This window comes from Salminus brasiliensis, chromosome 5, assembly GCF_030463535.1.
Source record: "Salminus brasiliensis chromosome 5, fSalBra1.hap2, whole genome shotgun sequence".
Taxonomy (NCBI): Eukaryota; Metazoa; Chordata; class Actinopteri; order Characiformes; family Bryconidae; genus Salminus; species Salminus brasiliensis.
Genome location: NC_132882.1, coordinates 17502479 through 17530235, shown reverse-complemented (window position 1 = coordinate 17530235; position 27757 = coordinate 17502479). Strand labels below are relative to the sequence as shown.

At 38.2% G+C, this 27757-nt stretch overlaps 2 protein-coding genes across 2 annotated transcripts; both read left to right on the top strand.

Moving 5' to 3' along the window:
• The first annotated feature begins 1446 nt into the window (after window positions 1–1446).
• Window positions 1447–15461, top strand: LOC140555849 (cyclic nucleotide-gated channel beta-3-like). The gene is made up of 18 exons (XM_072679169.1): window positions 1447–1665; window positions 3977–4037; window positions 5726–5816; window positions 7309–7469; window positions 9778–10104; window positions 10257–10465; window positions 10559–10609; window positions 10732–10818; window positions 11121–11185; window positions 11609–11731; window positions 12321–12462; window positions 12764–12923; window positions 13307–13404; window positions 13494–13577; window positions 13871–13989; window positions 14072–14224; window positions 14314–14464; window positions 15456–15461. Exons 1-18 carry the CDS (start codon window positions 1447–1449, stop codon window positions 15459–15461), a joined length of 2307 nt encoding a protein of 768 aa, XP_072535270.1.
• A 533-nt stretch (window positions 15462–15994) lies between these two features.
• Window positions 15995–27431, top strand: LOC140556124 (cyclic nucleotide-gated channel beta-3-like). Its single transcript, XM_072679680.1, has 18 exons — window positions 15995–16147; window positions 17369–17441; window positions 19031–19160; window positions 20211–20371; window positions 21027–21326; window positions 21429–21637; window positions 21764–21814; window positions 22460–22546; window positions 22636–22700; window positions 23200–23322; window positions 23795–23936; window positions 24030–24189; window positions 24678–24775; window positions 25325–25408; window positions 25739–25857; window positions 26709–26861; window positions 26953–27103; window positions 27414–27431. The coding sequence occupies exons 1-18, from the start codon at window positions 15995–15997 to the stop codon at window positions 27429–27431; spliced, it is 2277 nt and encodes a 758-aa protein (XP_072535781.1).
• Window positions 27432–27757: the final 326 nt, after the last annotated feature.

Below are 27757 nucleotides of genomic sequence, written 5' to 3'. Positions count from 1 at the left end.
GATGTTCCGTACCTCTGTTAAGTTGAGCTCGAGTTATGTCATGCTGGCTAGGTGTGTCAGTAAACCGGAAACATTTGCAGGGATGAAACTATGCAAGACCATATTCAAATATAACAGGGTAAACACAAACAGGGAATATAAACAAAACAGGATAACACTGGGGAACAGCAATCGAGTAGACAGAACTGGAAAACAAACTTAATGTGACAATTTAGGCAGCACTAGGCAAAACTAACAAAACAGGGAACTTGGTACAGGACAGGGAGACGAGAACTAAGCAGGGTAGGCAAAACCAAGGCAACTGAGCAGTGGGGATATGGAGAACAAAAAAACACAAGCCGAGCTTGGGTGTAAAAACAGGAGAGGACAGAAAGGGGTGACAAAACACAAAGCAGCTTCGAAAAGGGCAAAACCAAACAAAACTACAAATCCGAGCTTCGGACATGCTGGGGGTAAAATCAAACCAAAGCACGAAGCTAAGCTCCGGACAGGTTAAGGCCAAATCAAAACAAAACCAATAGGGAATCAATAGGGGAAAACAAGAAGCAAGTTACAAAGAAACAAGGCAAGAAGATGAGCAAGCAAACCCTTAGATTCCTGAGATTGCCCCGGGGGAGAGCGTGACAACGAGGGCCTGACAAGCTACTGTGTATTTTGATGTCTTTTTCGTGGTTATTTAGGTTAAATGATCTGATCTGTGAACTTGTACTGATTCTAATCAGTTATGGAAATTTGGAAAACATGGAAAACAATCTTCTGTATGTGATGCACTTTTGTCATGTCAACTTTAGGTTGTTCTGCACTTCCTCCTCTTTCTATGACTGTGTTTTGCTAGTCCAACCAAAAAGTGCTGGCTGGCATTTCCAGGCCAAGATCTCTTTTCTCATTGTGTAGGCTCTTTCACTGCCCAATGAGACCACACCAGTAATCCCTTTTAACTGAAGAGGCTTATAAGGTTTAATTAAGTAAGTGGCTCTTGGCTGAGCAGCACAAATCAAGCAAAGCGAACAGGGTCCCATGCAGCGTAAATGATCTAAAGTATATTTCACACACTCAGTCTCTACTAAAAAACAAAACTGTTCCTCAAAACAATGTGATACAATTGTGTCATCAGATGCACATAATGATGAAGAATAGTGGATATTTAGTATACTTCTACAATACGTACTTGAATCTGCAAATTTAGCATAAATTAATAGTGTCACCATTTCTATATTGCAAATATTGCACTCTGGTATGTGTCCACATTCTTTTATGATACTGTACATGGCCTCACTTCACACTATAGGATTGGTGTTACAAGTGGGTATTAGTGGTCTAAAAGCACTAATTGCATCAGGCCCTCATGTTATGAGGACAGTTGCTTTAGAGAGTAGCTAGAGGATAAGCATAAAAGAGATCTCCTAAAGTCCCTCCAGACGGCAGCAGAAGAAGTCTCCCACTGGTATGTTCAGCACACTGAAGAAACTTATTAGGGGTCCTGTTGTGGGCCCGACCCCAGCCACAGACCCTGCTAGTCCCGCTCCTGCTTCAGCATCAGCTCCAGCTCCAGCCCCAGCATCAGCCCCAGCTTCAGCTCCAGCTCCAGCCCCAGCATCAGCCCCAGCTTCAGCCCCAGCTACAGCTCCAGCTCCAGCCCCAGCTCCACAATCTCAGGCGGAAAAGGTAGGTTGTAATGGTTTTACAGTCACTGACATTTCTGGATAAATATGGTTCTGGTTATAGACTATTTGACATTGTAGACATTGGTAGAATGATTACAGTGTGAGGTTGTGGGTGCTTTGAGGTCTATTGTCAATGTTGACTATAGGCTGCAGTTAAAGATGGAACAGAAATGGCAGTTAAACACTGAGCATCAGTAATATATAAGAGCAGGAACAAACCGGCTAAACTTAATTGCAAACACGCTGTATCACCACTATACAGCACAGGAGTTGGTTGTCTTTGCATTAACAAAATGCAAAAAGAACCCCTTCAAAAGGTCAAGAGCAGTCAGTCGAATACATTACCACATTAACAGGTTCTATGTATTTTGTATGCATTTGCTCATCTAGCTAGCAGAGAAGAAAGAAATAGCACTTTGACAATTAATGGAGCAAAATCAGCCATATCTAAAACCTGCTATTCTTACTGTTTTGAATAAGCATGGGAGATCAGAAGCTCGTTCTCATATGTACTGCCTTTAATTGTGTCTGTCCTGCTCCAGCAATGTAAAATGATCATATTCTCGATAATCCTGTAAAAAAAAGAAATCAGTCTCAACTGTATTTAAAAAAATAAAATAAATAATTTTGTTTTGTTTATCCCACATTTCATATTGAGGATTGGTAAGTAGGAGTAGCTTGCAAAATTGGGGGCATTTTAAGCTATTTTAAAGTGAAAAGGGGGACCGTGCAAAAGTTTGGGCACCCCAATGGATTTGAGCTCTCAGCTAACTTTTAAAAGGGCTCAGACACTTCATTCGCTTGGTTTGCTTAAAATCACTGATGGGAAAAGCCATGTGATGCACATTTCAAAGTTAAATTCAAATACTCTGACTCTGACAATCAGCAGCCAAAGACCAACGAAGCTTCTTTACATCACTAAAACAGCTGTGAAGATTTAAATCCCCAATCAATCAATCAATTAATCAATTAATTAATAAATGAAAAAAGCTGGAGTAATAAAAATAAATAAAAAAATAAAAATAACTAAATGTGTTTAGTTGTTTTAATTTGTCATATTTCACATATTTTATACATGTTCATAACCTATTTACGCCCACTAACCCAGAGCGAGTAAAAGTGTGTGTGTTTGGTATTTGCATAATAATGCATAATTTTATTATTTATTGCCCACTGTCAATATAAGACAGTGTGGAATATCTGTTTAATGTTCAAATGTTTATTACTCTTTTTTATGTTTATTTGTGTGAAAAAGATTCAATGGAAACAATCTGTCATTGTAGGAAATTAAACTGGACACTAGATGGCAACATGAAGCCAGCTGTCAAATACTTCAAAACCTGAACAATTTTTACAATGCAATTGGTTCAACTGTGGCCATCACTACTCTAAGCAGCTGCCTAGCACTCTGAATGCCCACAAAGCATTAGAAGTCTGTCTGTATAAGATTTGGGAAGCCATTAACTTATCTAAGTTATGTGATATGTTTAAGAAATGGAACATAACAAGGACAGTGGTGATCTTGAGTTGAGATCCGGAAAACCAAGAAAACCTTCCGAAAAAATCTGATTATAGGAGTGCTAGCAAGGCAAATAAGAAACCGGTAAAAGGTTCATAAACAGAGCACCTCTCCAACTGTTGCACAGGGGCAGACTGATTGTGCTATGGGCTTGTGTTGCACCCTGTGGCACAGGGGACATTTCACTGGCAGAAAGTAGGAATTAAATACCAAACAAATCTTGAAGCAAACATCACGCTGTCTGTAAAGCTTCAGATAACAAGAGGTTATTAAAGTAATGATCCTAAACACACCTCTAGATGTGCAAGCTGAAGGTTTTCCAATGGCCCTCACAGCCCCCAACCTAAACATCACCACAAATCTGTGGATAGACCTCAAAAGAGCAGTGCATGCGAGATGTCCCAAAAATCTCACAGAATTTGAACCTCTTCCAAAAATGAGAAAAAAACTCTTAGCTGGCTACAAAAAGGTATTTACAAGCTGTAATACTTGCCCAAGGAGGTGTAACTAAGTAGCCTACTGACTGTGAAGGATGCTCAAACTTTAGCTTTGGGTCATTTGTCTTGTTTGTTATTCTGAAAATAAAAAGTAATCTTGTTTAAATATTAAAGAAATGTGTCATATTTATACTTTATACTATATCTTTTACTTACTTAGCTGTTCACAGAAACAGATATTTTAACCAGGGGTTCCAAACATTTGCATGCTACTGTATTAGTTTGTCTCTATCTGAAATGTGCATTTTTATATTTAGAGTTGCAAACTTTCAACCTTTCAACCTTTCAATCTACAGGATGAAAAACCTGCAGACAATAAAAATGAGCCCAAAGAGGACAAAGAGGAGAAAACCTCAGGTGAGTCAATGGCTGTTAAACCCTGGATATTACTCTATACAAAATCCAGAAGCACTTGTAAAGCATACTCCTCCATGGCCACACTGAGGCCTAGTGAACACTCTTAAACAGAAAGGTTCAAATATATAGATATAGAACCATTAAATGATGCAGAGTCTTTCTAATTCTACAAAGGTTCTTCATCCTAGAGAACCATTTATTAAAAGATTCCTTTGGGAACAAACCAAAAATGGTTGTTCTATAGCGTCTCTCCAAATTACTCCAAATTACCCTCCTATTGTGATCAGTCAAACTTGACTGATTTACAGGTTTCTACTATGAACAATCTAGTTCATTTAATCTAATTATCATAAGCTTCTGTGACTTTGTCCACACTGGGCTTCTAAACATGCAAAATAAATTTTCATTAAATGTAATTTTCTTTTCATTTTCAGTACATTTTTGAAAGTAAAGTTTTATTTTTAAATAAAGTTGTATTTCAATTGTGGGTGACACTACAGAATCAGAAACAGAATCAGAATAAGAAATACTTTATTGATCCCAGGAGGGAAATTGCAGTTGTTACAGTTGCAACCAATTGTGTAAGAATAAACACTCTATAAAATAAATAAAATGTAAAACAAAAAGAGAAAGAATTAAATATGTACATGTTTATAAATTATGTAAATATAATGAAGTGGCAAAGGGGCAGTAACTCTATATAAAGCAGTACAAATATTGCACCTCTGAAATGATTGCACATATGAAAATGAAAAAAGAATTTCACAGATGAACCATTGTGTCACACACATTGAGGGAGGAGTTGATGGCCAAAGGTAGGAATGACTTCCTGTGGCGCTCTGTGGTGCATTTCGGTGGAATGAGTCTTGCACTGAATGTGCTCCTGTGTCTCATCAGTAGGTGTATAAAATTGGGTTCCGGCACATAATCATACATCAGATACATCAAAGAGTTTGTGGTGTGGATGGAGGTCAATCCAGGCTGGAAGCAGGGGGAGTTCTTTAAAAGTTTTTGTGACAGTGACACTGTTCCAACTCCAGATTCTTATATCTGGACTATTACAGATTGTGTCCCCCTAAAACAAAATGGAGTGCAAAAGTTTGTGCACCCTTCTTGTATGCAGATGTTACACGTACACGAGTAACACTTAAACAACCATATGAGGGAACCACAGCAACCACTTAGCCACACCTAAGCCACCACCTTATGCTTGTTATCAACCATGATATCAATCAATTAAAAAATATTTTTGCATAACTACTAAAAAAAAAAAAAAGGTTGAGACATAGTAGTAGTGATAAGAAGCACAGTATGTTTCATCTGAATATCTGGTATAAGTCAAAACAATAATAAAAAAAGTGTGTATGAGCTCAGGACAACGAGGGCTACAGGACATAAATAGCAAATAAAAGTTAAAAAATGTGTAATGTTCATAAGAACCAGTTGAATAAAGATCTATTTCAACGTAAGCTGGTTTTAGTCATATACAATGGGGCAGTGATTTCTGTCTGAGAACACAAAAACTAGTTAACATGAAATAAAGACGTGAGGGTTAAGAGTGTAAGCAAATGTAGGTATAATGTTCAATGTGTTGTTCTGGAAAGTGAAAAATGCATGTTGCGTGCTTACCGGGAGAACACTATACACAACGTGCATGTGTCTGTTTATATGTGTGTAACCATATCCAGCCCAAACACCTGCCCCGGCTCCCGTTCCTGCTCCAAAACCAGAGGAGAAACCTGTTGACCCTCCAGCAAATGGCCAAGCACCAGCTGACGGGTAGGACTGCAAACTGTCTACACTCAGTTCTTTACACATCTGCTGTCACACCTGGAAAACCAGAACACAATAATGAGCATTTATTCTATGTAGTGTTTGTCTGTGTTGACTGTGTGACTAAAGCTCTGGGAATCAGACCAAGTACAGATTAAGGTGAACAGGCCTGCTGGCCAGACCCTGTGTTTGGTTAAGAAGCTGATTAAATAAAGTATCCAGCCTAATTAATTAAAGCATCACAGGCTGGAGACCCAAGTAAGGGAAAGAGTGGAGCTTGAGACTCACGTTCAGCAAACACAAACATTGCTCATGTGGGCCGTGTGTGTCTGCCAGAGAGCCGGAGGATTACTGAGGTGAGGAGCTGAGACAAGATTACGAGATTTGCAGCTCTTGTGATTTAAGAAGCTCTCAGGAGCTACTTAGGTTGAAGTGATGGGACTGAGAAAATGGGGAAAATAACTACGAAACAAAGCTTTAATCAAATCAGCAGGGACCCCCTAGTGGTCGTTATTGTAATGAAGAACACAACCCCCATTTAATCTTCAGTGTCACTGAGAGATTCAGCTGGCTTCAAAAGGATAAATGGGCAGTTCTGCCTCCAGTGGGAAAATTGTCGTGATTATGGTGGGCTGAGTTTAAATTAGAACCAGTTCATGCCACTGTTGTGCCCTTGAGCAAGGCCCTTCGCCCTCTCTGCTCCCCAGGCGCCACCACTCCGGGCACGTGTGCTCACTGAGGATGTGGGTTTCACTGGTTTGTATGTGTGTTCACTGCACAGATGGGTTAAAGGGGCGGAAACCAAATTCCATCTGTGTCCCAAAAATGTCACAAAAGGTCTATATGGATGTCTTGTCTTCTCTTATTTTGTTGTTGTTGTTGTGTTGATTAATCTTCACCAGCAGAGGGAGACAAAGACAGAGAGAGGAAAAGAACAGAGGAATTATGTTTTCTGCAGGATTTGGAACTGGTGGCTTGTTGTTGTTGTTTTTTTTTTTTTTATCCAAAATCATTTTCATGAACAGAACACATCTCCAACTGTTAATCACGAGAGTAGATCAGTGTGTTGCAGCCAGTGGCATGGAGAACAATTCACAGGTAAAGCGAAGAATGGATTAAATTAAATGCCAGCAAAGTCTAGACACAAACATCACATCTATAAAAAGCTAAAGATGAAAGAGGAAGGCTTCTGTAGCAGAATAACAGTCCTAAACACACCCCATAATCCACAATAGACTACCTGAAGATGTGCAAGATAAAGGTTTTGCCATGGCTCCCACCGTCCCTTAACCTAAACATCAAGTCAGTCTGTCTGGTTTTCAGTCAAAATAAGATAAGACATAATAAGAAAACGATTTACTACATATTTAACGATACCAATTTTTTTCTTTTTCTTCTTCATCTCTGCTGTTGTTCTTTCAGTTTGTTATTGCTAGCAATAGTGCATTAGGATGTTGTTGCTCATTTTTCTAATTGTCTTATAATTTGTTTGTCTTAGGCAAGAAGCAGCGCCCTCTCCTCTACTTCCAATCATAATAAACAAGTACTCAGATGCTCAACTTCGAGAAATAATCAGACGAATGCGTGAAAGAACAAACATGTACAAGGAGAAAGTCATTGACCCCTATGCATCCTCCCCAGAACGGAGCCCTCCAGTCAGTGAGTGCAAAACCATCTCAACTTTCTGCAGCTAAGAGTTTCACATATCTCACTTTAACTAGGGCTGGGCGATGCAACGGTCATAATCACTATTTTTAAAAATGGTACTACGGTATTTCAAAATTTTGATGAGTCTGATGTGTCACATGTCTGTTCCGTGTCTATTTACTACACAGTCAAATAAGCTTTTTGCTCCAGGTGAATTTAGGAGGGCCACAGGGAGAAGGTGCTGTGGGAGCTCACAGACTCAAAATAGGTGGAAAAACAAAGACTAGCTGCCAGTTTAGCAAACTATAGTTTATGAAGGGAGAGCAAGCAAACCTGCACGAACCAGTCTATAAGATGTTTCTAAAACAGTCATAGCCAGAGATATATTTTAAAGTAGTTCTGTGTTAGATTGTGTTGCCAGAGTCTTTGTTATTTAGTTTTGGAGATCAGCAAAGAGGGAGAGAAAGGGTGTGTGTGTGTGTGTGTGAGAGAGAGAGAGAGAGATAGATGATGTACTTTCTTTACATTTTCAGTGGTCTCCTTCAATTGCAGTTGAATTCGTCATATTATGCACAGCTCATATTATTTTACAGTAAAGCATATCACACTAATAGAAAACACAACGGTTTTTCCACCAATGACAACACAAAGTGGATTTGTTAGATTTGGTCCGACATCCAAAAACATCCAACAATCATTTCTATCTAAACCATCAAGCACCTTCTAATCCCCTCGTTTCCCAGTGATGCACTCAGTCTGCTAAACGTACGTTACACGCAATGGAGCACAGCAACAACCAGAAGTTGTGTTACTGCAGTTGTGTTACTCCTAACACCACTCACTCAGTCTTTATCCTCTAAATATGTGTCATCTAAACCTTGGTTAGCTGGAACATGGTCTGTGCTTTGGTGTTTGGCCTACTAGCTTGCCAGCCATTTTGACTTTCTGTCATCGCAACTCCAGCCACTCAACTTCGCTCTCAGACACTTCAGTGTCAGCGCAGTAGTTAGTCAGAATAGCATCTGTTGTGTGCTGTGTGTAGTCCTAGCTAAGCAAAGGTTAGCTTAGCGTGAGGTCTACAGATCCAACACCATGGAAAACCATTGGTTTCACAGTTCTGTCCTTCCTACACCAGTCGCTGGACTTCAGCCTGCAGATATGAGTCATTATCATGTTAAACTCTTATCTAGTCAGTCAGAGTCAAGAGCAGAACGTTATCCTGATAGCTAAGCTAATGTTAACCAGGTTCTCTCTTCTGTGAGTCACACCTCAGATTAGCATTTGAATGTATTGAATGATTGGTTGAAATTTATGGACAGTACTGACATATCAGTGATAGTATGTAAATAGTGGATACCGCCCAACCTAAGTGTTAATTCTATTAAGTTTACCTAAAAATGTGAGTAATGTCATTTCTAAAAACTCAAATTAACTCAATACTCCTAGTACGTTAAAATGTTGTGGTCTCTACAGAAGTCCAAAAAAGCAATGAGTTTATTGTGTGTTGTACTGTTATCTTGTGACCACACCTTTTTATCTCAAGATAACAGAAGTTGCTTTCCTGTCATCACAACTTCTTTTGCTTGTGATTTTGAGAAAAAAATTCAATCAAATATAAACTTCTCTTGAGATCATAAGAAACATGTTGTGCTAATGAGATAATGGTAAGAATAAAGAATATATTGGATGGCCTTGCTGTATGTCTGTAGGTCTTTGCATTCAGTAAAAAAGATTATGCAAATATTGTGAACTAATTAAAAGTTACAATCAGGCAATTCAGGCCTAATACTTAATACCAACCAAGTAAAATGATGAATTTATTATCATACGCACAGCAGAAACAAGCAGTTACACTGTACAATTAAATTCTTACTTTGCAGTTCCTTCATTTACCAACAATCTTATAAATATCAATATAAAAAGAGAGAAAAAGAATAAGTATAATACACACACACACACACACACACAGAGATATATGGGAAAAACACAAAGTAAAGAAAGTAGTGGGCTCATGTTAATAAGCGCATGTCAGAGTTCAGCAGAGTTCAGAGTTTCACGCTCCCAAAAGTGGGAGCGTGAAAAGGCTGTGTTGAGGGTGTGTGTGTAATAAATATCCTTCCCTGTATTCTCATTATCAGTTCTTAGCCACAATGTTGTGTGCCCTTTTAGAGCAAAGAAACCCTCAAAGTTAGTCAAAATGATGACTTGAAACATTGTTTCGTTGACATTCAGACTTCTGAAGCTCAACCATGATTTACATTCAAATGTGTTGTTTATTATTTGTGTGACTGTTTGGTTGGTCTTGTCTTCACAAACGCAGCACCTGTGCTGAGAAAAACAGATTTCCTAAAAAAGCAAGAGGAGGAGAGAAAGAGAAAAGAAGAGGAGGAAAGAATGAAAAAGGAGGAGGAGGCCAAGAAAGCTGCAGAGGCAGCTGAGAAAAAGAAAGAAGAGAAGAAAGAGGAGAAGAAAGAAGAAAAGAAGGACGAGAAAAAGAAAGATGAGAAGAAGGAGGAAGCTGCTCCGGCCAAGGAGGAGGGTGGTTCGTTTTGTCCAAAAATCAAATGCACCTACATAGAGGTCATGTTGAAACCCATTGAAGACAGGATGGACAAAGTCCTGGGCATATCCATCGATCCTTTCACAGGTTAGACACACATCATACTTAAGGTATAAAAATCAACTACTGAACACACTACTACTAATAATGTGCCTCATTCAAAAGCTGCTACATTTAATCTGCTCATTTCCTTTCTCAGATAATTTCTATTGCTCACTCATCCATATGTCCATGTCTAGATCGCAGGTATATCAGTTGGCTTAGCATTGTGACCATCGCCTTCAACTACAACCTTTGGTTTATACCTATCCGCATGGCTTTTCCCTTTCACACTCCTGGGATGATTCCTCTTTGGGTTACCTTAGATGTCATAGCTGACCTGATGTACATCATCGACATGGTGATTTTTCAGCCTCGGCTACAGTTCTGCAGGGGTGGGGATATCATTGTAAGTTTAATGCTTGAGTGGAATAGCTCTTTATTGGTCTGTTAACACACTGCTTAAATCCTTAAAAATAAAAATGCCTCTATATTTTGTCAGTTCGACAGAGATGTAATTAAGAAGCACTACCGGGAGTCCTCCAAATTTCAGGTACTGAAGAACATGACCAAAATAATATTGAGTTTTTATAATAAGTTTATAAAGTATGTTAATGAAATTAGTGTAAATCATTAATTCAATGTTTTTTTTTTCTCATATTCTTTCCTGTTAAGTATGCCCTGCTATCAATCATGCCTTTGGATCTGCTGTATATTCCATATGGATTCCATTCCATCTTCAGAGCCAATCGCATCATGAGGGTATGCATCTCTGTAATTATTACGCTTTATTTCACTTTATTTATTATTATAGCTTCTGTACATCATCTTCATGCCTGTCAGAAACATATCCCTCATGGTCCCTCATTAGTCCATTAGAATGCCAAGAGTGTACATTAAGTGTGAATGCCAAGAGTGTACATTAAGGCACCGGGATGTAAAATATAAAATATTTGGACACTGTAATTCCGTCTGTGTTATTTCACAGATGCCTCAATTAGTATCTCTGCTTTATATATACTTATATACTTGTGTAGTCACAGATGTCAAATTTTCTTTTAAAGTTTGAGGCCTTTTTTGAGTTCAGTGATCGACTTGAGGGCATTATGACAAAGGCATACATCTGGAGGTATGTAATCTAAAAGCCATTTTAACAGTTTTAATAACATGTTTCAGTTTCTGAAGTATTCCATTTACTAAAAAGAAAATTCCAGCTCAAGACCAGCTTTTGCTGCTTGCTAGTTTTAGAAGTTTAGGTCTAAGCTGGTCTTTGATGCTAAAGGTGATCCAGGCAAAAATGGTCATTCAGGCAAAAACATACCCAATGCTGGTGAGGTATTGACAGCATAAAGTATGTTTTTGATGGACAGGCTGATCTAGCTAGTGATACTGATGGGCCAGTATCACTAGCTAGATCTAGCTAGTTAGCCAGCTTGAGCAGGCCAGGCTGTTTTTTTTTCTTTTCAGCAAGGTAGTTTGAATCTACAGACCTTTACCTGATTCCTCCCACAATGCCAGTTGATTTATACATCTTCATTGTTTGTTTTTTCAGAGTCATTCGTACCATTGGATATCTCCTGTTTATCCTTCATCTCAACTCCTGTGTCTACTACGTAGCATCTGCCTACGAAGGCATTGGAACAACCAAGTGGGTCTACAGTGGTGAAGGCAGCGCGTATGTATCTTCTTTTTTGTAATGTGTCTGTAATCGAAAAAAAGGGTTTAGACTCTATACATTCTCACTGCTCCTATAACTTTTTTTATTCCTATTCCTTTATATATATATATACATATATAGTTTTAATGAGTGTAATTTAAAGTCTGTATTTTAATGTTAGCAGGAATTTATTTTTGTGTAAAAATTCAGTCTCTACCTAAAGCTTACATGTGGAGCTAAAAGTGCTGAGGTATTGTGACAGCAATAGAATTTTTTTATATCCTCATAGCTACCTGAGGTGTTTCTTCTACTCAGAGAAATCCCTGTTGATGATCGCAGAACTACCTTTTCCAGACACCTTATTTGGTCAAATCTTTCAGATGACCAACTATTTGTTTGGTGCATTTTTTTTGTCCATCGTTCTTGGCCAGGTAGACTTTTTGTCTCTACACCTTTTTCGCTTCAGCTTTTTTGCACTGATTTTTCCTCTGGCTTTGCTACTTTTTTATTTATGTCTATGATTTGCTATGCTGTGGTTTTAGAAATGTACATAATATAATATAAGAGTTTGACAGCATGTGTAGTAACGGTTTTCACTTCTCTGCAGGTACTTGCGCTGTTACTATTTCGCTGTGCGGACCCTGATCAACATTGGCGGACTTCCAGAGCCTCAAACAGTTTTTGAGATTATGTTTCAGTTGACAAACTTTTTTGTTGGTGTCTTTGTCTTCTCAAGTTTGATTGGGCAGGTAAAAGATAAAAGTGTAGAATGTGTGTAGAATTCCTGCAGGGCTGACCAAGACCCCTCTACATGCATCCTCATGTAGTTTCCTCAGATCTGACCGACAGCTATAGTACCTTTTTAGCTTGTTTCATTTAGGCCAATGCAGGCTTTACTCCTTGTTGCATTAGTAGTTGACATGGAACAGCTCCAATTAGCAGTAATGTTAGAACCATTCGCTTAGAATTGCAAAAATAATCATTGATCAGTCGTATGAGTCAAGCAGGAGTAATGAGACTGATGTTTGAGTGGATGATGTTGTATTGCAGATGAGAGATGTCATTGGGGCAGCCACTGCTGGTCAAACGTATTTTCGAGCCTCTATGGACTCATGTGTGGCCTACATGGTGACTAATCGTATTCCCAGATTGGTGCAGCACAGAGTGCGTACATGGTACAACTACACCTGGGACTCACAGGGCATGTTGGGTAAGAACTGTCTGCAACTATCTGTGGAAAAGACTTGAGTAACTGCAAAAAACTATGGCATTGAGTTATACAGTATCTACGCTTTCAATTCAAATAAATTATTAATAAATACAGATTACCTGGACTCAATGGGCCTTATTTATCAATCATTCTAAAAAAAAAAAGATAAAAAGAGATTTGTAAGTCAATATTAATGTTTGGAATGTAGTTCAGTAAAAGTACACTCTTAAGTACACTTCAGTTGAAATAAGCATGTTAATTTAAAGCATTTTAAGGACATTCGGAACAATAAGAGGTGTAAAGCTGTTAAAACACATGGATAAAATGGAACTATGTTAGACATTAGGACAGAGAATGTCAGTGACGTCGTTCTCTTTCCCCAGATGAGTCAGAGTTGCTGGTGCAAATGCCTCTTGTAATGAGAACAGCCATCGCTGTTGACATCAACCTCGCCACTTTCCAGAAGATTGACCTGTTTAAGGTAAGACTTAGACTTATGGTTATTCTAGTTCAGACAAAACAAATAGAAAGTATACAGTAAGGGTCACTGATGGTGCTGTGCTGCTACAGGGATGTGATAATCAGATGCTTGTGGACATGCTGTTGAGGCTGAAGTCCATTGTGTATCTGCCAGGAGACTTTGTGTGTAAAAAGGTGAGCTCAGAGACACTCATTTTAGTCACTCATATATATATTCAAGCCATTTATATATATATATATTTTATAGTGTATTTTTAATGTTTTTATTTTTTTGTCTTGTCTTGTGGTTTTCTCAAATTAAATGTAATATGTGTGTGTGTTTTATTTTAATGAGGAACGGCTTACATTCAGTAGTATATGCGTTGTAATAATTACATAAATGCATTTATTTATTTATTATAAATTTATTCAATGTATATTAATAAATCAGCATATTAAGATTTACCTTCCCCCTTTTTGGCCCACAGGGTGACATTGGTAAGGAGATGTACATCATCAAGGCTGGGGAGGTGCAGGTGATCGGTGGGCCTGACAACAAGATTGTATTTGTGACACTGAAGGCAGGCTGTGTGTTTGGCGAGATCAGGTTAGGCTATAAAAAGTGAGTTAGGGAAAGCATATGCATATCTTTGTTTCAGGCAGACCACATGAATGTCAATCTCTTCCAGTCTTCTGCAGTCCTCAGCAAATGGAGGCAACAGAAGAACAGCTAATGTGGCAGCACATGGATTTGCCAACCTTTTTGTGCTGGATAAGAAAGACCTTAATGACATCCTGGTTCACTACCCAGAGTCACAGAAGGTCCTGGCCAGGAAGGGAAAGTGAGTTTGACAGTCCTATTTTGAGGTCTGTCATTTACACTGATCATAATCAATGTGAGGACTCAATACCTTTCCTTTTTGACTTATAGGAAACTGATGAAGGCCAAAGGTCCGGCTGCAGCCAAAGCAGAAGAGGAGAAGAAGAAAGGGCTGGCACTGTTTGGACCCAAGCCTCCAACTCCTAAAATGCTCCGTGTCTTTGGAGGATTAAACAAAAAAGGATTTTTGGAAAGACTTAAGGTAGGAAAGTCGTGACTTTGTTTAAGCTGTTGGGATGTACAACAGACATGCAAATATGCCTGCTAGTTCCAATATTTTTAAAGGCTAGAAATAGGGAGATTGAAAAGTAGGACATATATATTCAAATATATTACTTCTGCAAAGCATACGTACCAATAAAGCAATTAAATGTTCTAGAATTATATATGATGTTAAAAGTCAAATGACCTTTATACTTGCTTGATTAAAGCCTTATTGCAAGATGGTTAATAATTTAAAATGTATATAAAATGCATATTTATTCTTTCTTTTCTTTTCCAGAATGCTAAAGATACATAATAACTACAACCAAAGAACAGGCATATTATTTCTCTTTGTGGTGACAGTAAGCCACTGGACATTTTCAGCTTGGACATTTGTAACCATTTATGAACTGTAACCATTTGTGAATTTGTACAAAAGTATAATAAACGAGATATTTTTAAATAATAAATGAGGTTATTTCTTTAACATTTCTGGCATTTAAATTAGTATCAATTACATATCCTACTGTTTAAAAATTAAAAAAATTATTGGGCAACTTTGCAAGTATCCTAAAGCTATTAGGAAGTGAGGATACTTCAAATATCCTTTAAGGGAGTTATGATCCAAATATAATCCAGAATGCCTCATGTTTCCAAAGTGATAATAACTGGTAGATAACTTGTCAAAAATATTGTAGACATAGTAAAGTATTTTATTGATAAACCATCAATTAACTTAAAAAGAATTCAATAAATTCTTGAAATACTGAATAAAACACCTGAACAGATATGTGGGCATCTACTTAATAACATCTATAAATGTAATCTAAACTTGTATTGTGCATAAGTAACAATTTACTAACATTAAAGTACTTTATTTGAATTACTAAAATTATTCCAAACTTTTGAACTGTAGTGTTCAACAAATCCAAATATCTAGTTAGTCTGCCCTCTATTCATGTGATAACAGGGCTGATGTTCTTGTGTAGGACTAAGCATCAGTCAAATAGCACCAGTAATCCCCTTATCCTGGAAGGGACATTGAGAGGTTCTGTTAAGTAAGTGGTCTCTCTGTATGTGTGGTCAGAGCACACATGGACCATGGTTCAGGAAAAGCCGACCATAAGAAGGTAGTCCTGCTTTTATTCTTTCTGATTGTAGTAATTCCTAAAGAGTTGTTCTTGTTTACTACTAAAAGTAGTGAAAAGAAAGCAACGCAGCTTTATTCTTTCTGCTTCTCAGCCTGACAACTGGCTTGCAGTCAGTTAATTTGCATGTGACACTCACTAAAAAAATACTACCAACAGGCACATGCTATTACTATTGGTCTATTGAGATTGGCACAGGGTGAGGTGCGCTCTGATAGGTGAACTGTGATGACCTATGGGAACAGAAGTGTTCCTTAGAGGGAATTAATAGGGCTAAAAGAATTAATTGCATCAGGCTGGGGTCCAGGCTGCTGAAACGGTTGGTTGAGGAGAGCTGAGGAATAAACCTAGATGCTACGGCAGGCTTTCTGTAATTAGCCATGTTCAGCAAGCTGAAATCGCTTTTATGGCCCAGTGGAGCAGTAACGCAAAACCCGGAGCCACCATCTACAGCTCCTGCATCAGCTCCTGCACCAGCTCCAGCACCAGCTCCAGCACCAGCTCCTGCACCGGCTCCTGCACCTTCAGCTAAGGTATGAGAGCCTGCATACACACCACAATCACCATACCATATGACATATACTTTTAATGTCAAAAGCATATTGTAGCCTTAAAGTCTACTGAATTAAGGGAAAACTGAGCTGAATATGGAATTTCTATTGGAAATTATTATAGTTCGTTGGATAAGATCATATAATGAAGTAATAATTTATACCTGGTCATGTGTATGAGGTATGTAATATGCACAATTTAACTGAAGGTCCTGCTGAAGTGTTTCTGCAATGCAACATTTATAGTGGCACCAGATATTATCTTGTTGCTGCCATGCAACATTTTTAATGTCCATTTTTACAATTTTTTACATTTGTACATCATTTGTTTAGGTTGTGTCTGCATTTAATGATGAATAGACCAATTGACGTGCTCCAAATTTACTTTTAATAAAATATATTTAATATATTATATTATGAATATCTTTTTTGCAAATGTTTTGTTGTCATTTTGGAGAGACAAGATTTAAATGTAACCCATTAATTATACAACTACTTTAAATTCTCTTGCTCCATGTTTACTCTGACTTTGTAAAATCTGAAAAAGAAATTGTAAACTTAAAGTTGCATATTATTGATAAAAGATTTTTTTTTTTTTTTTTGCTTGTCATATCAGATCTGTCTTCTGTGGTATTTTCTTGCATCTGAGATCTCAGCATCTTTATGGTTCATTTACACTGAATTCATTACAGCTTGGAAAAGATTGTAATGAACAAATGTGTTATTTATACCTAATCCTTAAGGTGTGCACGGCAGGCAATGTGTATGACATAAATGAAGCTTTCTCTAAACTTGAGTCTGAGTACAAATCTGTAGATATTGCTTAAACTGATCAAATATTTTGGTTAAGTGAATTGTTTAACACTTTGTTTGCCACATCTGACACGTGGCATTTTTCCTAATAAATTAAGTTGCTGGACATAAATGGGTTAACTGCAAACCACATGCTGAGGAGAATAGTAAATACACAGTATGCAGACATCCACAACCTTTTAAGAAGCGAATGAAGAGACCATGTTATTTTTTTTAACATTTCAGTGTATTTTAATTGCTCTGAAATATAAACCGTCTATGTGAACAAGAAACAAGATCCTTCTCTATTCAGATACTGAATGTTCTCAGACAGGCTTTTAATCTACTGTGCATATCCTAATAATAACAATATGAGATTGTCTTATTAATTTTATACATTTTTGTCCATAGGAAGACAAACCAGAGAAGGAAAAAGATGAGGAGAAGAAAGAGGAGCAGAAAAAGGAGGAAGAAAAAGCTGCAGGTGATCAGACTAATATCTTTACTGCAGTCATATTCACATTTTTGTTGTTGTTTTTGATCAGCATGTACTGTATTTATATTATCCTCTACTGTTTTCTGTAAATGAGTAAATAGTGTTCACATCACAGGTGACACTGTGGTGTCTGTGTGCAATGAACAAATGTGTTGATTGTATTGTAATAGTTTTCAGGAAGAGTTGATATTGGTCACATCCATCCAGTGTTGACCGCTTGACCGCATTGTCACTATGGATGGGCAACTCATAGACTAGGGGCAATATACAGTCTCAAACCAAAGTTAGGACACCCATGTCATCAGTGCAAAGGGTCAGATGTTTCTTGCTTCTAGTGAATCAGGCCTGAGGCATTTCACCAATTGTAATTAAGCAAGCTTTAAAAATTCTCTGACTCTTCAAAACTTTTCATAACACGTAACTACCAATGGGATTATTAAACGACATCTGAAAAGATCTGAAAACGAATGTAATCAGTGTTCACAAGGCATGGGAAGCCTATTTGTTATTTTTTTTAAATGTCAGTTTAGGGGAACAGACCAAGAAACCTCTCAGAGTACACTACATGTATGCTGGTATGACAGGCTAATCAAAACCTCTATATGATAAAAGTATAGGGTGAACTGTGTGGTACGCTGTTGTAATGTGCAGCATTGCTTGCACAAACAAGAGTCATAAAAAGGAAACTTTACCTGCGACCTTGTCACAAAGTATGCTACTGAACATCTAGAGAAGTCTAGAGATGAGGTATGTAAAAAGAACATGTTGCAGGATGTGAAGTGTATTTATCATGTTTTAGGCTCCGGTCTGAAATATTCTGGGGTTGTCTTGCATGCACAGCTTGCTGAAGATCTATCCACTGTTTAGGTCAGGGGCTATTCCAAAAGCTTCAATCTGTGTCTTTTCAGTCTGGTACAATGGTACATGTTGAGGAATGTTCTGCATATAGCAGTTGTGATTTGCCTGACCATACCAGCATAAAAGAGTCTTGATCTATGTCTTGATCTTTACAGTTCCCAGAACTGTCATTTCTTAATAACATCCCACATTGTAGAAACCACAAGCTGAAACCACTTGGCTGTCTTCTTATAGCTCTGCGCAAAGGTTGTAAGATTAACAGTGCTGAGACCCTACAGCAGCCTCGTCCATTACAAAGTACAGAAAGCAACAGGCTCTTAGTGCTTAATCTAGTTCCAAGAACAGGACAAGCTGCTACCTTCTCTTAGCCTATTTTCTCCTCTTAGACTTTTGATTGGAACTGGAATGAAACTGACGGTATGCTGTTCCACTGAATTTCATTTAAAATACATGGGGGAAGTTAGTCAACACTAAAAAGTGTGAACTGAAAATACATTTACATTTAATTACAAGAAGTACAGTAAGTAAGGTGTTTAGTTGTATGTATTACGATGAATGCCCTCTTGATTGTATGCACACAGTCTTAAGGCTACATGTGAAGAAAGAGATTTTCTGCTTTATGTTTTTGTTGTAAACATGACTAGTATTTACATGAGCAATGAGACAAAAAAGAGCAGGAGAATGTATCTTAATCTGGCTTCTTAATTATGATTCTATAGATCCTACCCCTGCCCCAGCTCCTGCCCCTGCCCCTGCACCTGCCCCGGCTCCTGCCCCTGCACCAGAGGCCCCTAAACCAGAGGCTAAGCCAGCAGACGGGGCTAATAATACACAGGGCGCTCCAGAGGGGTAAGACTCTATAGAAATCTCTTCAGTGTAAGACGACTTTAGCTCGGGAACCCTTCTACGTGTAGGTTTGTGTCGTTCTGTATTTGTGTCATTCTTTTGGGTTTTGCTGTAAATGAAGAGCAGATCTGCTGGATGCTGGATGTTCCTCCACCAGCCCGAAGCATTTTCAGAAACATTTAAATGAACAGCCAACATCAGACGTGCTTTTCAAATCTGACATCGTGAGATTGCGGCTCCTGGTAAGGAGACCAAACCAATGCTGTCCAGCTTATGTCTCCGAAAGGAGCAGAAAGAAGATTAGAGGATTTGTGGTATTTGTGACTTAAGAAGGTCATGGGTTATCATGGGTTAGCATTCACGTGCAAAGGAAGACTTCTGCATTTTGGATCATTAGCCAAACAAACAAATATGGTGGTCTATGGGGTCTAAAATGGTCAATGTAGTGATAGACCTGAGCAGTGGAAAAAACATGGCTTATAGACCTTCAGGCCACAAAAATAAAAACCCTTACACATTATTATTCTTTCAATTACAGACAAAACATGTTGGCCTGTTTTAGCCATTCCACAGCCATTTTGTTGGGTGTTGGAGGTGCTGAGATGAAAAGCTAATCAGCTATGTATCAGTATAATTATGTATCAGCTATGTATCAGCTGATTATAGCCAAAATATGCGATCTGCAATCGGCCTATATTTTTCTTATTAGCCGATCAGATCATGTTTGTAAGTTATACGAATTACAACGGCTTAGCGTGAGGCAGCATAGTGCAGCGTAATGCATTCTGGGATTTTTGGCTGTGCCAAGTCCAAACAACAATTTCCTTTTAAATGAGGGTGACAGATTTTGTGTCTACACCTCCCATAACTTTCTGATTCCAGACTCACTCCACTCCAAGCATCACTTCATTTCACAATTTTTTTATTCACAACCTCAGTAACACTAAACCAAGGGCATATGCATAAAACAGCCTATAGCTACCCATTACACATTCAATCACACTCTGCACTAATATAATTACAGCTTTATTTCTTTTCTTCTTTTTTTTCTAGTGAAGAGGAGGCTCCACCCCCTTCTCCACCTATTGTCATTAACAGGTACTCTGATGACCAGCTGCGAGATGTTATCAAGCGCTTAAGAGAGAGAACAAAATTATACAAGGAAAAAGCCACAGACCCTTATGCCTCTTCACCAGAGCACAGCCCTCCAGTCAGTAAGTCTAAGTGCATCAAGTGACATGTACATATATATATCACTATAAACTATACAAATATATTATATATTGTTTTTTCATGTTTTTATGTGCTCAGAAAAAAAGCAATAACTTCCTAAAATATAAATACTAATAACATTAATACAGTAGGTACTGATTTTATGGATGTCAATGTGTTAATTATATGTAGTTTCCTTCCTACAGTTTTTTCATTAAAGTTTAAGTAAATCATGTGAGCTGATTGCAGAACTAAATCGATCCACATACACCCACCAAACCTGTGTTCCTCTAAATATCTTTGAGATATAACCTACTTTTATGCAAGAAATGTTTGTTTTAATTTGTTCTAAAGAATTATGGTACAAGCGAAAACTCATTTACAAACATTTATTGGGGCAGGAGCTGGGGCTAGGCCGAGATCTAAAGAAGCTTAAAAATATGTATACATATATAATAGATATATTCTCATATACCACAGCTGCTAGAGTCATAAAAGGAGTGAAATATTAACATTTTTAAACAGATGTAACTGCAATTTCATTGGGATCTGCATTATTGATCAAGCATAGGGTATTTCTGAAGAAATCCAGTGCATCGGTGGTGCAGATCATTATTGATTGCTGAGTCTGATCCAAACCTTTCTGTTCACATTAAGCGCCAGTTTATCGAAAGGAAGACTGGGAAAAGAAGCTGGAAGAAGACAGGATAAAGAAGGAAGAGGCAGAGAAGAAGAAAAAAGAAGATGATGCCAAGAGAGCAGCAGCCAAAAAAGAAAAAGAAGAGAAAGAAAAAAAGGACAAAGAGGAAAAACTGAAGGAGGAGCAGGCAAAGGCAGCAGCAGAAGCTGCAGCGAGAATATGTCCAGAAATCAAATGCACTTGTATAGACAGTCTTCTGAAACCTATAGAGGACAAAATGGACAGCTATTTAGGAGCTACCATCGACCCCTTCACTGGTAAGACATGAAGGAAAAAAGACTAGCAGATGTTCTTTTTAACACATCAAGAACAAAAGCAGTTCATTTTGAGACCTGTTCTCTATCTGTTCCTCTCAATAGATCGGCGCTATATCAAATGGTTGAGTGTGGTCACAGTGGCTTACAACTACAACGTATGGTTTGCAACGGCACGTTTGTGTTTTCCATTTCACACTCCGGTGTCTGTTCCTTTCTGGATATTTTTTGATATCCTTACGGATGTAGTTAATGTTATTGACATAGTCATCTTCCAGCCACGACTACAGTTTGTCAAAGGAGGAGACATTATCGTAAGTCTTGAGCACAGAAAATCTAATTATTGAAATATGTTTGCTGGGATAGAGGCACCATATAGCTAAATGTTTTCATATTTTGTTTATTTTTCATTATTTTTGTAATGTATCTAAATGTTCCAGAAAGACAGAGGAATGGCAAAGGAGAAATATAGAGGATCTGCAAGATTTAAGGTACGTCTAGGAAGGGCCAGTCTTTTTGAATCAAGTAAACACATTTTAATATGTCCATTATCAAACTGAAAACTGACCCAAACAAATACGCTCTTAGGGAAAATGGTTCCTAAATGGTCTTGGCATTAACATACTTTTTCAGGGGTACAGAACATTTACATAATGCAGAGGTCTTTAAACATTCACCCTGTGGCCTGCAAAAAAGCAAAAGCCTGTGGCCTACAGATGTCCCTGTAGTTACTGAGCAATACAGCTTAGTGTATAAGAAGCCTTGGAGTATTAAGGGGTTAAAATGATTCTTCACGCTCACGCATCTTGTTTACAAAAAGCTGTTAGTTAAAGAACCTTCTGTCGAAAGGTTATTTTAGAGCACTGCTGCACAAGACTCTTTTTGCTTCCATTTGGCCCATTAATAATAGTCTGAGAAGCAACTAAAAATACAGCACCACCTGCCAATTTCATAAAGACTGGAACCATAGAAATGCTGTAAAATCACCTTGAATAAAATCTCATTATAATAACGTTTATATTACTGTTTTCCCTCTGTAATGTTAGCATTTTAGAGGTGTCGTTTACCCAGTGATGACATGTTTAACGCATTGACTTGATTCTTGCTTCTAACTTTTCTCTCTGTTCTCTCAACAGTCTGACATGATCAGTATCATTCCCTTTGATTTGCTGTCCTTTCAGTTTGGATTTTCATCACTGTACCGATTTAACAGGTTCTTGAGGGTGGGTACAAAGCCCAGACACAGTACTTACTGTCTTTGTACTGTTTTATGTTATCCACTGACCACTGTTCATTTCTGAATGCTTTTCAGATCGAGTCATTCTTTGAGTTCAGTGACCGGCTTGAAAGCGTAATGGCCAAGGCTTACATTTGGAGGTAAAAGGAAAGTTTAGTTAAGCGTAAAATTAATTTTATATATTTTTTTCTGTCAATTTGATACTGCTAAGTAACTCAGCCTTTCATGGCCTCCTCCCTCTAGCAATGCCCCTGACTCTAGGAGGGTAAGGACTTAACAAATGTCTCCTCTGGTACATGCTTAGCCAGCCACCGCCTCTTTTAAACTCCATTACCAGGCAGCCATTATGCTTGGAGGAGAGCGCCGGGTCCCCACTACCTTTTTGCAACGTTTCCAACATCGCTTAAAAGTGATGAGGGGAGAGAATACGGCCAGTTGTGCTCTTTCAGACTCCACTGCCACTGATTGCAATGTGGTATTGGCTCAGGATTCAAACTCATGACTCCTGGGCCATCGCTGAGCTAGCCTCGTAAAATATGCTTTGTCTGTTTGTTAGAGTTTTTTTGATGGTACAATGATATGGATTTTACTGTTTAATACACTGAATTAAACTGAATTTAAACATTTTCTATGTCCTAGAGTGGCCCGCACCACTGGCTACCTACTCTATTGCCTGCACCTTAACTCTTGCCTGTACTATGTAGCATCTGCCTACGAGGGACTTGGCAGTACGAGATGGACATATGATGGCGAAGGAACAGCGTACGTGGTTATTTTTGTGTAATGTAGGGCTGGGCGATATGGTAAAAATACTTTGAGTCTTAAAAACTACTATTCAGATACTCTTCCATACTGAGTACAGTGATGTTGTGTTTAAATCTGCTCCCCTTATCCATCAAAACCAGTCTAATTACACTGTTTGTAATGAAACCTGCAGTTAATCAGTGTTCTTTATGCACTGACTATATCCTCAATATGCAGAGAAAAACATATTGAGCATCACAAAACAAAATTTAACTCAATACAACAACATATTGTCATATTGCCCAGCCGTAGCAAATGCTAAACTGCCTTCTGCCTAATGTGGGACAGCTAAGCTCTACTGTTGTATGTCTTCCTCAAATAACCAAAGGTCAATAAAACCTTAACACACACAGTGGTGGCATGTGATCTTATATTAAGCATTAATCCATGGTCATTTGTGTCCACCAAACTTCTTCTGTTTTCATCATAGATACCTACGATGTTACTACTTCGCTACACGGACTCTGATCACCATCGGGGGCCTGCCTGAGCCACACACACTTTTTGAGATCATATTTCAGATGGTAAACTTTTTCACGGGAGTTTTCGTCTTCTCCAGTTTGATTGGACAGGTACGTAACAAGTTAGGCAGATAGATGATGAAGGAATACAGTTACAGGATACACCCCAATGTGCAAAACCTCTTATCTTGATTTTAAACACAGATGAGAGATGTCATTGGAGCAGCCACTGCAGGACAGACCTACTTCCGAGCTTCTATGGATTTGTGTGTGGCCTACATGAACACATACACTATCCCCCGTCTGGTGCAGAACAGAGTGCGCACCTGGTACAACTACACATGGGACTCCCAGGGAATGCTGGGTAAGACCTCATATCTTAAAAAAACAGCATCTGTTGCAAGCTAATCCACATAGCTGTGCACTTATTGTAAAATGAGACATACGCTACATAGGAAAAAGTATTGGGACACCTGCTCATTCATTGTTCCTTATGTAATTAAGGGTATTAAAATAAGATTTTATCCTCTAGCCCATGTCTGGGATTAGGCATGGTGCCAATAGGTTCATGTTTATCTTCTCCAGAGAGGCTTGTTCTATTAGTAATACTTTTTTTTACAGAGAGTAGACAAGCTGTGTGTGTGCTTTTGCACATCTGTGTCAGTAGTGGGATCAACTTAAAGTAGCTCAATGCATTCATTAAGAGGGGTGTCCACAAACTTTGTACTAGTGTAGTGTTGGCTTTGCTGAAAAGGGCCTTTTTTTGTTTTGCTACCTGAGACTCCTGCACAGTGCTGCAGATCTACATGTAATAGATTCCATCAATGTGAGAATGTGCTCACCCCTGTTTAGATGAATCAGAACTACTGGATAAGATGCCTCTGGTGATGAGAACTGCCATTGCGGTGGACGTCAACCTCACCACTTTCCAGAAGATAGAACTTTTCAAGGCAAGAATGACTAAAGCATCAAAACCATGCAACTAAAAACAACGCACAATTCTAGTAATACTGATGTAGCCTCTGAAAGTCAGAGCATTTTATGATGTTGATTTGTGAGTAGTGTGTTAGTGAGACTCCATGGTTCTACATTACCTCCATTAGCCAATTATATGTTGCCCCTTAGTGGTGGTCCGAAGTACAGTTAATCCGAATCTGAATTAGAACCAGATTTATTGGCAAAGTATGTTCACACACACAAGGAATTTGTTCTGGTTGTTAGTGTCTCTCTAGAATTAACAATATACAGCTACTCTACATACAATTAACAGACAAACCCCAATATACTGAGAACAATAGAACAATAGTATACACACTATACATAGACTATACAAGGACATTTCTATACAGTGTGTGTTACAGTGTTATTCACAGAATAGCAGTATGGTAAAGGCAGTCATACACTGTATACAGTTTTAAGTTATACAACGTCAGGCAGAGGGGACTATTAAAAGTTAATTGTTATAAATGTTAAATGTTAAGTTAAATGTCTCCTCACAGGGATGTGATAATCAGATGCTTGTGGACATGTTGCTGAGGCTGAAGTCCATTGTTTATCTGCCAGGAGACTTTGTATGTAAAAAGGTAAGAAAACTTCACAGTTGACATTTGTGTGCATGTATGCTGGAATCACGCTGAGCTGACCATAACAACAAGGATCAGAAACCTGTTAATATGGAAGTGAGAGAGCATTATTAAGAGTCTGTAAGGTGTTGTACTTTTATGCATTCTGAATATTTAGCAATGCAGGTCAGCAATGTCTTGCTGGTTTAAGGTAACAGAAGGATTTATTGGCAGTAAGCTTAATTGACGTACATACTAGAGATATTGTGATATGGCAACTTCACTTAATGTTGATCAGCACAATGCTGGGGCTAATTTTTAACATTATACCTGTGCTCACACTTGATACAGGGAGACATCGGAAGAGAGATGTACATCATCAAGGCTGGGGAGGTGCAGGTGATTGGTGGGCCTGACAACAAGATTGTATTTGTGACGCTCAAGGCAGGCTGTGTGTTTGGCGAGATCAGGTACAGAGACATTATATTAATAAAATAATTATCAGTTTATTAGTATTAGCTTTATAGTTGCTATGGAATACTTCATAGTAGTGACTGAATGGTAACTTGTAAGGCTAAGAACTATAAGAAGTAAATATTTATACACTAAAAATATGCTAAAAAAGATCTCTCAAATGTTATTGTTTCTAGAAACAACTGTCAATTAAAACTATACATCTGGGTGCATCCTTAAACTGGGCAATTAATCGAAAATCTATTAAAACCGACATTCAGAACCTTTCATCAATATAATCTTGCCCTGTCAATATTTAGAGTTTTTTCTGTAATACATTTTTTAACAATTCTAATAGTCCTCTCCCCACTGTGTGTGTTCATGTACTGTCCCCTTAAAAACACACTACCATGTGTGTGTAGTCGCGTGTCTCTGCCCTGTCTAGTCTGCGACATGGAAGTAACATGGAGAATCCAAACACTGAGCCAACAGCTAATATAATCAGCAGTTTGAGCTCTCAGATAACTTTTAGCCAGATCTCAATCTTAATCAGATTGTTTGGGCAATGGCTTGTTCACGGTCATTAGGAAAGGCCAGTAATTGGCCAATAATTTTTAAACTTTGTCCCAACAATCAGCAGCCGTGGAGTCCTCTAAGCAGCTGTCTAACACTATAACTGATGCTCACAAAGCAGGAGCAGGCTATACGAAGCTAGTAACTCCACAGTATAGTACCTGTAACAGTATAGTAACAGTAAAGTATTCTAAGCCTCCAAATCAAAATTGCTATACTGTAAGAATAACTGACAGCTTAATGTGCATTAAAATATAAATCCATGCTGTTCACTGCCAAATAATCTCTGGACCAGTCTCTTGCAGTCAGCAAAAGATGGAGGCAACAGAAGAACAGCTAATGTGGCAGCACATGGATTTGCCAATCTCTTCGTGCTGGATAAGAAAGACCTCAATGACATCCTGGTTCACTACCCAGAGTCACAGAAGGTCCTGGCCAGGAAGGGAAGGTGAGTTTATTTTTGACTCTGAGGTCAAAATTTACACTGATCATAATCAATGCTAACCCAGGACTCAGTACCTTTCTTTTTTGACCTATAGGAAGCTGATGAAGGCCAAAGGTCCAGCTGCAGCCAAAGCAGAAGAAGAGAAGAAGAAAGGGCTGGCACTGTTTGGACCCAAGCCTCCAACTCCTAAAATGCTCCGTGCCTTTGGAGGCTTTGGAAAAGGAGGCTTACTGGAAAGACTCAAGGTACTCAAGATCAGTTTCTACATGGATGCTGTGCACAAAAATACATACTGGCTATTTTCTTAGCTAATTTATGTTGCTTAATTTAAATACTGTTGTTTGTTATATGTGTACATGTTTAAGAATAACATTTCCATTTCCAGTTATTTCAAAGAGAGAAAAACAATTATACTTCAGTGGTAAAGACAGCATCAGTGCATCAATCTATTCCTGCGGAAAGCAGAATCTCAGATCCTTCCTTGACTATAGGAGCTTACTGTGTCCTTAAGAAGCTTTTCTGCATACTGATAACAGATTTTCTGTTTCCCTTTAGGCTTCAGAGAAGAAGTAAGTTTAAGAGAGGCAGCGTGTGTAGCATGATTCTACATTATTCCTCTATCAAACTACCAAAGATGGTGAATAAATGGAAGGAAACACTTTTGTTATAGTGATTTCTGTAAATCTTGGAAATATTATGCCTGTTAAGCACTGTAAAATCACTCTATGTATAATTTTTTTTAAATGTAAGAAAAAAATGTTAATAATAAAATAATTTTGTCTTTGTCTTTAGTATTCCTTATGTTTCTTTAAAGTACATGACCAGGTAACTACACACTGAACGCTGATATTAGGAAGGTACTGTGGTGCATTTAATATAAAACACAGGACAGGGTAAGA

What these genes read in the sequence shown, in the direction of transcription:
- LOC140555849 (XM_072679169.1), top strand. Translation starts at nt 1,447, where the DNA reads ATGTTCAGCACACTGAAGAAACTTATTAGGGGTCCTGTTGTGGGCCCG. An exon ending in ATCCATCGATCCTTTCACAG is followed by an intron (nt 10,105 to 10,256) that starts GTTAGACACACA and finishes GTCCATGTCTAG; the next exon opens with ATCGCAGGTATATCAGTTGG. An exon ending in GGGAGTCCTCCAAATTTCAG is followed by an intron (nt 10,610 to 10,731) that starts GTACTGAAGAAC and finishes TTTCCTGTTAAG; the next exon opens with TATGCCCTGCTATCAATCAT.
- LOC140556124 (XM_072679680.1), top strand. Translation starts at nt 15,995, where the DNA reads ATGTTCAGCAAGCTGAAATCGCTTTTATGGCCCAGTGGAGCAGTAACG. An exon ending in ACACAGGGCGCTCCAGAGGG is followed by an intron (nt 19,161 to 20,210) that starts GTAAGACTCTAT and finishes TTTTTTTTCTAG; the next exon opens with TGAAGAGGAGGCTCCACCCC. An exon ending in TCTCCAGTTTGATTGGACAG is followed by an intron (nt 23,937 to 24,029) that starts GTACGTAACAAG and finishes TTTTAAACACAG; the next exon opens with ATGAGAGATGTCATTGGAGC.